Source organism: Stegastes partitus, unplaced genomic scaffold (genome assembly GCF_000690725.1).
Source record: "Stegastes partitus isolate 25-593 unplaced genomic scaffold, Stegastes_partitus-1.0.2 Scaffold2136, whole genome shotgun sequence".
Lineage (NCBI taxonomy): Eukaryota > Metazoa > Chordata > Actinopteri > Pomacentridae > Stegastes > Stegastes partitus.
This window is the reverse complement of record NW_007579867.1, coordinates 1-12,224: the sequence shown is the minus strand read 5'-3', so window position 1 is coordinate 12,224 and position 12,224 is coordinate 1. Positions and strand designations below refer to the sequence as shown.

General features: G+C 39.4%; 1 protein-coding gene across 1 annotated transcript; it reads left to right on the top strand.

Moving 5' to 3' along the window:
• Nucleotides 1-381: 381 nt before the first annotated feature.
• Nucleotides 382-6,265, top strand: LOC103374079 (germ cell-specific gene 1-like protein; the record flags this gene model as incomplete). Its single annotated transcript, XM_008304107.1, has 3 exons — nucleotides 382-682; nucleotides 1,825-1,872; nucleotides 6,113-6,265. Coding segments are annotated over exons 1-3 (502 nt in total), but the record flags the coding sequence as incomplete, so codon positions are not given.
• Nucleotides 6,266-12,224: the final 5,959 nt, after the last annotated feature.

Sequence of the window (12,224 nt, the reverse complement as noted above, 5' to 3'; positions counted from 1 at the left end):
GAGAAGCTGGTGGAAGAAAAGCCACAATTTCTGATAATAAATGTTGTTTTTTCTGGATGTTGGTGGTAATTTTGAGTCAAGGAGGAACACAAGGAGTTGCGCTGCTCATCTCCTCGCTGAGCAGAGGTGTGTTTGTGTGTGAGGAGGAGGTGTAGCAGGTGGGTGGAGGGCGGCAGGCTACAAAATGAGAGAATGAGCCGCGCTGGAGGAGCAGATGTGAGAGGCGCACCACAGGAGCCCGACGCGCCGCGATAATTAGCCGCGGATACATTAACGGGAATTACCGGATTATGAGGATTTGAGGAGGAGAAGTCGCCAGAATCCGGTGTCATACAAGGCGAGGGATTAAGTTAGGCGTCTTCACTCCTCCGGTCTGCCGTTATGGGGATAGACCGGCGGCGGAGAGCATCGCTGGCTCTCACCTTGAACTTCCTCGCCTTGTTCCTGGCCGTGTCGGCTCTCACCACCAGCTACTGGTGCGAGGGGACGCGGAAAGTGGTGAAGCCGTTCTGTACCGGTCCGGTCACCACCAAACAGTCGTTCTGCATCAGGTTCAACAGCTCCAACATCAACGACACGCGGCTGGTGCAGTACATCTGGGAAACCGGGGAGGATAAGTACGTGATGAGGAAGTTTCACACCGGCATTTGGTTCTCCTGCGAGCAGCACATCAACATGACCGGTAAGTTTGGCACCGGGCTGACGGTGGCACCGGAGCGCAGCGGAGCGCACGGCCAGTGCGCACGGAGAGGTGCGTCAGGGAGAGTCACTCCGGTCCAGTAACCTGAAAAACAGCAAAGTCCTGGTTCCAGTTGTGTTTTTGTCATAAAACTAATTCATCCCGCTTTATCACACGCTGAATTTAGTGATTCATCTCAGAAATGACTTTGAATATCTTGATAAAATATTACAGAAGCTGATAACCTACATTGCAGGTTTTTCTCTTTCAAACGGTTTTAGATGCAGAACTTTTATGACAAGATCTTAGTGAACTCAGGATTCAGATGTATGGTCGATAAAGTACAAGGAAGTAGTTTTAAAAATCAGTCAAATTTAAAAAAGAAAAAAAAAGAAAAAGAAATAAATTTGAAAAGCTATATTAAATACATGATCGTTAGTAATATTTATAATAATTGAATTGAATTAAATGGAAAACACATGGAAATACAATTTGTGACATGTATTTCTATATCTCCATATAGATTTAGATACAGATATGAATATAGATATAATATCTGGATAAATCAATTAATCCTAGTGGCTCAATTTTAAACCCATCATAAAACGCTGAAGAATCAAGGTTAAAGCCATATAGCACCTCCTTCTAAGTTGATGTTTCATTTCCTTCTGACTACTGCCTGTGGAAGCAGTTCAGCTGATATATGGGGCAGAAACGCCAGCTGAGGGCTGCAAGGTCCCCCACATCTGTGGCCCTAACAATATGAGGCTGCAGAACGTGTCTTTCTCCAGAGCCCAAGGAAAGCATTTGCTGTGTTGACAGTAGAATCTGTGGCCAGTGTTCTGCTACAAGCTGCAGGAGAGGAGATTTTGACACGCTGATGGGGGGAGGGTGAGAGCTTGTTACTGCACAAACACAGAAAGGAAATCCCTTCACAGATTAGATCAAATTGTAGGTTTTTATTGTTATTATTATCTCACATACCTGATTTATCATTGTCTCAGAAAGTCTACCTCTGACTCTTTCTCATAATCTGGAAAATTAATAGCATACAGATGAAGTCCCTGTCTCACTTATCAGCATGTTGCAATCGTGTCTCCTGTCATTGAGTGTCAATTAAATGCCTAATTTATATTCTTTTACAGGTGAAAAATGCAGAAATTTCCTTTACGTTGCACCGTCAAATGAAAGAGGTAAGAATATATGTTTACATATATATGAACATAAACACACTGTCACACTGAGAAACTCTGATTTCATTGCCAGTCAGTGTAATGTAATCTCAGTGGTACAAAAACATGGGTTTAAGAGCCATGAGAGGCTGAGAAGTGGTGCATAGCAAAGAAAAAAACCTTGTTTTTTCAGTTTTGTCATCTTGAGACTTGAAATCCTTTGCCCTCTGTCAACATTATGGCTGTTTTCAGATAGCTCAAAGTAAGCAGCTTAACCTGAAGTGGACATTTTAAAAAAGGAATTTAAGATCCTTTGTCACTCTGATGAAATGCTGGCCAGCACTTTCTGCCTAGTCTGCCCAAGGTCAGTTGTTTCCACCCTGAAAATGACCCATAGGAATGTACACACAAGTTGGTTAGGTTCAGGAACAAAAAAAAAAACAAGTTGGTTATGTTTAGGCAACGAGCTATGTTTTAATTAACCCTTAAAACCTGACAGATGCATCCAGAGTCACTGCCCCTCTTCTTAGGTGGAATTTTTTAATGAAATAGTCAAAGAAAACTGGACAATTTGACCTTTCCAGTGATGCTTGTTGTGCTTCATTGAGTGACAAAGTGTCACCAAGAAAAATTAAAACATTACTCATGGAGTCGTCAGTGATTCAGATAATCACTTACCACCAGAAAGGCCAGAACCAAAGTTTTGTAACAATGTTTGTCATAATCATGCTGAAATAATCACATATTGAGGACAGATCAAGATTCTGCAGAGTAATATCTTTCCTTACACACTCCTCTATACATTTGTGACACTTATGATACAATAATGAAAACATATCTATGCTGCCATGCCGCAAAACATTATTTTCCTTCATATATAGATGCTTATAACAAATCTTTATGTATCATCAAATAAATTGATGGAGGATCCAGATAGCCGAGACTGTTCTGAATAAAACAAGGTACAGCATGTGTGACTAGACCATATAATGAGCAAGAACAGAGCTAAAAAGTAAAGTGAAAAGCCTGAAAACAGCCTAGGATTCATAGGGTTAAGAGGACCTTAGTTGTTATGGTCACAATAACAAACATGCAATTAAAGGTATGAAATACTTTTTTTTTTTTAGTCAGTTTAAAATAGGAAACAAACAGCAGGCTCCTGTGTTACCATCCAGTGTTTCATCAACCCATCCATCTGCCCTGACCTCCTTTAGAAATTAACTTTATGGCTCTACTACTACAGTCAGTCGTAGCCCACCCTCAGACAAATACATGATTTTTGTGTTGTTTTTTTTTCCTCCCCACATAACATTTTTGTAAAAAAAATCAATTCCTGCTGCTAGTGACACCACAAAGCTGTGGACTAACTAATGATTGCACTGCTAGGCAATAAGTAAAGTGTTGTTCTACCAAATCAATCACTTCCATGAGGTGTCATCCCACCTCATCAGCTCCCTCAGCTCTGCTCCTGCGCTGAAACCTTGAGCATCCTCATTGTTTAGCCTGAAATTCAGTTTCCTATTTCCTGCATTATTCAGTCTTACAATGTGGTCCTGTTACTTGTTTTCTGTCAGGGAGGGGCTGTTGTTTTGACAATTTCATTTTCAGTCGACATGGAAGCTGCTAAAGCGGTTGCTAGGAGCAGTTTAATAAATGGTTGTTCGGTGGATGGAAGTAATGAAGCTATTTGAAGGAATATGTTGTGAAAATACGCTTTCATTTTAAGAGTTAAATGAGAGTATTCTGGGGCTGAATAAGGAGCTTGAAGGTATTTAGCTTAGCATAAAGACTAGAATGCTCACATAGACAAATAAAATGGTAACAGAATCCATTTACCAAAGACTGCTCGCTAATTCACACTTTTCTAATTTCTTAATTTGTATAAGGTGAGGCATAGCTTTCCGGGACTGTTCTGGCAATGCATTAAAAAAATTACCCCATAAGTCATATATGCAAGCAGCTTATTATGACCCGTACATGTTACATTTCATGTGACCATCACCATTATGACAAGGACAAAGGAAGAAGTGAGGTGAGGTAGTTATGAGGCAGCTTTCTAGCACAGGAATTCAGGGCACATGGTGGGGCAACCATTCACTGAAACAACCCTAGTTGGCCATTTTAGCATCTCTATGCTTTTTTCTCCCCCAAAATTGTCCCTGAAGGAGGTTCTACGGGGCGGATCCTGCGGTCAGAACATGCACAAAGGTTCTAGCCGACCTAAAACAGCCCATAAGTTATTGCAGTGGAACACAGAATATAGATTCACAGAGTCTGCATAGGGAGGAGGTTGGGGTAAATGGATGGGTCAACAAATAAGTAGACTTTAACGGTGAGTTCACCATTCATTTTAACCACGAATAACTCTTTGTGTTTATTACTATACAAACAATAACAGTGGCATATTTCATGCCAAACCCTGATATTTCCCTAAATCTAACAAAGTTATTTTTGTGCTTTAACCTAACAAAGCACAAGTGAAAAATATTTGGGTTATAATTTTCAGTGTGGCTATAAATTTTCAGTAAAGCTTTATTTTAACTTAGCGTATTATGTTTATTTGCTTGAGACCAAAAAAGACACAAAAAACATTACTCTAAAAGAGAGAAGAGATTTATTGTACCAGATTTAGCCCGTAACTTAACAAAAGAGACATCCTACCAACAACTCATATCAACTTTATATATTTTTTTCTTATTCTTTTACTCATAAATTTGCCTCAGGGCCCATAAAGGCCTAAACTCTACCATTAGACCATCAGTTCAGGTAGAAAAAAAGTCCCTTTAACAGGCAAGAAAGGACAAATGCTTGTTTGAAACTCTCAGTGCCATAGACATGTTCTTTGTTAATGTGAATACGCACTGTTTATTTCTCACACACTGTGTTGCTGTCAGGAATATTCACTTGTGGATTTATCCACTATTGAAAATAGATCTCAACAAATGCAATATTTCTTCATGTTTGAGTCATGTTTGATAAGAACTGCCCAGCTATTTTTGGAAATCACCAAGCCTTTTATAAAGATGAGACTATATGTATTAAAACACTGTAGGCAGTGGGCTCAGAGCAGAGCGTCTAAGACAGCACTAAGCATCTAAGACACATTGTTGGTTTCAGCGTTTCCATGGGATTTGTTCTCAAAAAGAAATCGATTAAAAAAACACCATCTTTATCCTTTAATCCCACCTACATACCTCTGATTGGATTGGCGCTTTTTCCAAGTACGAAAACAAATGACAATGTGCACCTATGTTAATCGCTGAAAAAAATCCAAGATGTGGGCAGCAATTTAAAGATCTGTAACCAGGCAACTCCACGTTTATCTCTCCTCAAAGAAAAAAACGACACTGGCTGAACTAAAGAGATATTCAGCTGCGGAACAACGGCTTGGATGCCAGGGTATTGAAACAAGATGGTGTTCTTTTATCACACAATCCCATTTGCTTTACATCCCGTTGGGATCATCCGTCTCTTTTGCTGCAGTTTGGTCTTCATGCCACTGCACCACTTACTGGTATCATATCATTAAAATATTAGATATATCAAAGCAAAGCAAGGGGGTAACTTATGAAATGCACTTAATTGCAGACAGTTTTAAGGCCTTCAAGGTCCCCTAATAACATTTCCTAATCCTTTCCAACTGCCTACTCTAGATTTAATTGAAGAAATCCTTTACTGAAGTGTGGAATTCAATTTAGAGCAGGTTTTTTAAGAAAAGGCTTTTTTTTAGCTGACGGATGTAACTCAATTCATAATTCATACGGGGATATTTTGGGTAACAGGCATATTACTTTTATTACGCACCTTGTGATTAATTAACCACACAATAACTGCCTGCCCTTGGGTGATATATGCAATTACACCACAGCTTACAATTACACGTTTTGAAATCCGCTGGTATTTCGTCCTACCACGCAGACAGATCCTAGCTCCGGATGTTTTGCGTCTCCGAGTGGATCATATATCCTTTCTCTGACTGTGAAGGTTAATGATATGGGTGATGGGGGTCACCGGTCCACATTTCTCCACTCAGTCTTCCTCTGCTTTCTCTTTCTTCCCTGCCTTCTCCCTTGCATACCCATATCCTTCCTCCCTTCCCTACCCCACCGACCTCTCTTGTCTCTCACCCCTACACCACCCTTTCATCATTCACTCAACCATGCGCACCTCCAACCCTACAACATGAAGCTGTCTGTTTTTTTTTGTTGTTTTTTTTTCTTCCTCTTTGCTATTCCTTTGGCATAACCGATTGTCTCCACAGGAGTGCTGTGGCTGTGCATTGTTGCCGAGTGCCTGTACATCCTCCTGCTGGCCACCGGGGGCATCCTCATGTCCATAGAAGTGTGTCACTTTGGCAATGTCATCGACGGCCTCAAGCTCAACGCCTTCGCTGCCATATTCACTGTGCTCTCAGGTGAGAAGCGATGTGATTTGTGATGTCTTTGCATTAGAGTGGAGTACAGTGAAATGAATCAGATCAAAATGCTGGGATTTGATGGTGGCAACATCTGTTCTGCTTTCTGGGGGTTGTGAGAGTTGACATGGAATTTAAGTTTCCCTCACTTTATGTTCAAGGAAAACTTTGCAAATGCTCTATTGTTAGCATCTTTTCAATTTACAAAAGAGAATTACTCCTTTGTTTTTCTTAGACAAATTGTAAAAGGAGAGTCTACAAGCCAAAGAACATCACGGCCTGTATAGTCTACATGCCAGGAATGTTTTGTTATCAGACATGACACTTTGTCCTGTTAAATTTACAATCTGCAAGCATGAAAATTAGGTTAACTATCTTCCACCCAGAAAGAGGAAAGTAATTAACATTAACATCATTGTGTGAGTCAGTCGCTGCACACTTTGCTTGTCCTAGACGTAGACTACGTATAACAGATGTAGCCTCTGGGTCTGAATACTGAAGCCACCGCCTTCCAACCGTGCATTCTTTCAAACAACCAGCAGAGGGCGACTCCTCTGGATGTGTAATGTAACAGAAGTGTGAGGAAATAACCCTACTTCTCACTTGATTTTTTTTTACCTCAGTAAGCATTTTCCTAATAAGTTTCTGATCTCAATCTATGGTTTCAAGACCTTGTCAATACAGCGTGGTGTTTATTTTGTAAATTATGGTCTTGTTTAAAGGAAAATATATGATTGAGTATAGTGGCAAAAGGTCAGACTGTCAGAACTCACTGACATGTAATCATGCTGTAGCACTTATACGTTAGTTAGAGACTCATATTACAACACAGTGACATACATATTAGAAATAGCACTTCAGCTATAAGACTTTGGATGGGCTTTTTTGTGCTTTTGGGCAGTATTTGAGAACCTTTTACCACAGCCTGTAGAGCCATATTGGCCTTTTTAAACATCTTTTTAATGAGTCTACATAGTTTGGGTTATCAAGCCAATAGAGGTTTAATCTGTGTGCCCCTCTAGAATGCTCACTGAGGTGTTGTTGGTATTCCATCTAGCAAACTAGGCTATGTATCTTCCACATATAGTTAACCTCATTTGCTAATGTCAGTGCCATTTCCACTCCTGCTAAGTCATTGGCAGCACCTGCACACGCTGTATTTGGTTTGTCCTGAACTGTATAATAGGTGTCAAATGCATCATTGTGTAACCTCAGTGTATGTTGGTGTGTGATTTACATGACAGCTCAGAGTAAGAGTCACAGAATGAGAGGGAAATGTTCGAGAGACTAAATGGCTAACAATGTCTGTCTCCAGTTAGTGCCTGTGTGGTCATTGTAGTTTCATAGTTTCTTGGTTTGGGCCCTTACAAGCGATTGTTGTAATATTATCAGTCCGCCCCAAAGAAAACATTTTCATCTTTACTTTTTTGTAATTACATCTTTGGCCGAGTAAGTATACGATGAGAACGCAAAGAATAGGATATATGTACTGATTTTATTTCATTTCAGTTCAACTTTAAAACAATTGAGTCTTTAGTCCTGCTTCCATTCTGGCATTAGTCCAATCACATATCCAGGCCAGTTGCAGCCTCTCGCTCCCTGAGAAGATTCCAGTCAGTCTGCAGTCTGCCTCCCTCTCTCGGTGGAGGAATTAACAATGACCTTCTCTCTAATCCACTCTGTGAAAATGATCCCAACCACCACACTCTGGGCAGTGAATCAGCACTGAAAGATACTTGGCTGCACAGCGGTGACTTGCAGCATTTTACTGTCTTGACAGGTCAAATTCAAGAAATGTCTAAAGAAGCAATAGGCTGAAGAATTGTACCCTCTGTGCAACCTTGGTCCACACGTTAAAGCGTGTTCTTTGATGTTTAAATTTTGTAACATATGCACTGCTTTCATTTTATTCGAAACTCCCAAGTAGTTCTAGTAAGGTGGCTTTTTGACCCTAGAATACTTTGACTTCCTAAAGGCCTGGAGTAAAATGGATATTCTAATGGATCCACTTCACACTTTCTTTGCATGAATGAGATTTTTTTTTTAAAGTTAGCCACAGTGTTTGGACCCTTGTGGTTCCTTGTGTTCTTGCCAGAGTTTGCATTTCCCAAATCTCTACAGCAAATGTGAGTAAAACATATTTACATCAAAAGGCATAACGGACAACAAAAAGTAGAAAACGACAGGTTGACAAAGTACAGAGTTTCCCTTCATGTCTCCATTGGGCTTAAAGTCGCTGTTGTATTTGGGTTTGTAAGCAAGTTTTGTGTTTCATAACCCATGTTGCATTATGTGTACAGAGGAATGCCCCTGATCCGCAAACCAAACTTAGATTATTAGTATGTTCTTACTAGTGACAAAGATCTGGAGAAACTCTTTATATAGACATGGCTATTTAGAGCTTTCTGAGCCCCAGGCTGCATATTGATCAGTCTGGAGTTGGAGTTGGATTCTCCTACTCTGACAAATGCATTGATTTTTTAACAACTAATCATTTAGGTCCCCTTTGATCTTGTTGGCATGTGAAGCAATGAACAGACTACATCCTTACTGGTTAAATATCCTTCAAACCTTGTTAGTGTCATGTTGTATTTTTGTATATTTTTTTAATCTAAAGTAGTAGTCAAGAAAAAATTAAGAGCCAAATCTGGAATTTTAAGTTATACATACATATACTACCTTGTTGTAAATACTCACAAGTACACTAAATATGTATTCATCCACTGCTGAAAGTAGTCCCTACCAAATATATAATTACCCCCATCTGTGTAACATTCAGTGAAAAAAGCTGATTAGAGAAAATATTCACAGTAAAAAATGAATTCTATATTTGTGACCAATGTTTAAAAATTAAATAATCAAAGGGCACCAACAGGCAAGATTTTGAATCACAGACAGAGTTTGGTTTCTCATGAGTTTTAATGGTGCTTAAAGTTTTGTTTAAACTAAACTACCTATTTGTGTCACCATTACTGTTACTGGTCTTGCAAACTACTCGGAAAATGTATTCTGATTACGTTTTGGCAAGTTGAGCCCAGCAGCAGCAGCTGTTAACACTGTATTGGCTTCTTGTCGCCTCATAAAGTTGTTATGGCTAATGTGTTAGCAAACAGTTGGAAATCCATGCTTGTAGCAGACAAAGTGAAACATTAGCATTCATTTGGATTCATGTTTCTGGTCACTTAGCAAATGTTAATCTAAATTTTGACCACATCGTTACTTTTGTTTCGGGTTCTCACTAACTTCGGAGACAAATATCTTAGCTTGCTAACCTGGTCGTCTGCCGTTTGGTGAGTGGGCAGGTCGGGCGTAATTCAGTGTATCAGTGCTTTTTTCACTGAAAAGATCTGTTTTGTGGCAGCTGATAATTAGTTTCTAGTTAAAGTGGTGAGAATGAACCAAAACAGTAAAATTCAATTCAATTCAAATTCCCTGAAACAAATTATAGAAGACAGTTGTATTTAGGTTTGTTGCGAGGAGTATGCTGGCTCACATTATACATAGTTTTATTTTAAGTAAAATGTGTTTATATATGTTATATAGTTTGCATAGCAGTTTAAAAGTAAGGGTTTTTTAAGAGGGTAAAAAAAATCAAACTTTATTTAGAGCAGCTTTAATGTAAAGATTTTCAAGAAAGTTAAAAAAAAATTAAAAATGGATTAATGCAGCTTTAAGTTTAAGGTTTTCAACAAAGTGTAAAAACTGACATTTTCATTATTTGCAATTGTAATGTAAAGCTGTTCAAGAAGGCTAATTCAAATCTTCCCTACAGCAAGTGTTGGACCAAATATTTTGGCACTGAAACAGGAACAGGGAACACAGTATCCTAACTAACTCCCACTTGCCTCTTCTGCTGCGGTGGACAATGGTTGGAAGTCTTACAAGGTGCTTAACAGCCTTGCACAGATTCCCTTAACAGAAAGAAAAGAGCACACACACATAGAGCTGACAGCATCTTCAGAATCAGTGTATCACCACAGGAGGAGACTTCTGACCATCCCTCAGTCATCTTGTTGTGCCGTCCTCATCTTCTGTTTTGTTGACAGGAGTTGAACCTAGCGTGCCTCCTGCCGCTGTAGCACCCTTAAAATCAAGCTTCACTGAGTTGTGTTTTCATGCACTTGCCCTGGCGTTTTGCCCGCTCTAACTTTCAGTCGAATAGCAACTGAACCCCTCAACCCCGTCAGCATTGTGCTATGTTTTATTTATACATGGCTCAGTGTCTGGAGAAGTGAGCTGCTTGCGTAAACGGAGGAGGTGAACCCTGTAAAGTTCATACTGAATGTAGTTTTTTTTTTTTATGCTTCTGAAAAAGGAATCATTTTGATATTTTTTGTATCATCCATGGCGGCGTGTTGAGCTTTTAAACGGCTTCCAAAGCTTGCGAGATTGCGAAGGGGTTTAACTGTGCTTGTAAAATGTTCGAATCGGGAAAGGCTTTTTAAAGTTGTTTCTGTTTTTAATGGGGTGAATAGATTGAGAGCGCGTATGGTAATGAGGTCCAGAGGAACAATAGAAACAGACTAGATTAACCTTTATTACAGCTGTCAATCATGTGGAATATAATGAGAAATAATGAAGAGGATGTGTGAGGTGATGACAGAAACAAGAAGTGGGGGTAAGCGAGACAAAGGGAGCACTCGTTCCGACGTGAAATACGAACTTGAACTTACCTGATCTTGGCTGATTAAAATTTCCCACGTCTGTTAGAAACCTGGTATTCACAAAACAACACAAAGCTGCTGATTTTATAGCCAAACAAACCCGGTGATGCCTGTGGGATTGATTATTTGTACTCATAGTAAGAGTGGCCATGACTGCAGACTGGACTGCCTTTGTCTGTTTTCAGTTTGACAGTGATGTGTTTATGAAAGAAAATGATAGAGAGCGTGGCTTGTTAATGTCTGTACCAAGTGTTCCCTTCTCAATACAAAAATCAGTGCATTGATTCATTCAAGACAAAGCCACATACACATGTAGATTTTCAAAAGCGGCAGATACAGCTGTTACTGTGCTCATCTAACATGTTTTTATGGCGAAACACTTGAATGCTTCATGACATGATTGCTGGCACATGGGGATGTTGCTTCCGATATTAATTAGACATCTACCCACAGTGCTGGATGGGGAATTCAAACCAACACTACTGTGAGGAGACAATCATCCAAAAATGTGTGATTTTCTCATTAAACTCACTGCGTTATATTATCTTCGTGTTATGGACTGTCCAAATGTTTAAAACGCTGCAGTTTGTTTCATTCTTTATAAGCTGCAGTGTTATTTTAAAACATTTTGGTCCTTTATGTTGCAGAAAATGTGCCTTGAATAAGAAACACATAGAGTCCCCTTTATCCTTGTGGGTTACACATTTTAACTGTATAGAGACTGTAAAGCCTACATAATGTATAGATATACTATCAAAGGAAGGAGTGCCAAAATATGACTACTAAAAGCCCAGAGGAGCCCATGTCTGTGTAATCTCCTCCTTGCTACTCTACCAGAGGACTCACCCATTCAGGTTGTTTGTTTTACACCTAACATTTCTAAGCTAGTCACTGTCATGATTGCAAATTACTAGCCTTGGATTAGTCTGACTCATCTGTCTTTTCTCACTATCAGGATGTTACCATTTTCTTCATGATGAAAAATAAAAAAAACAACATTTAGGCAGCAGCCTGCCATACTGACAACTTTCACGTTTTGCAGAGACTCTGGAATGGACAGTTTTTGGAGTTTTTACAGTTAGCTTTATCCATTTTAATGACAGTGTTTATCGCCCTGTATGCAAATGTTACACCACAACTATTTGGCTTTTCAGTAACTAAATCAATCACTGATAGACATCACCGCCTACTACTTTGTGTTTTGGCCATAATATGGTACATCGTATTTTCTTTCAATCAGTATGAAGGAATATGTCGCACAGTATCACCAAGTTACTGTGTACACACACTTAATA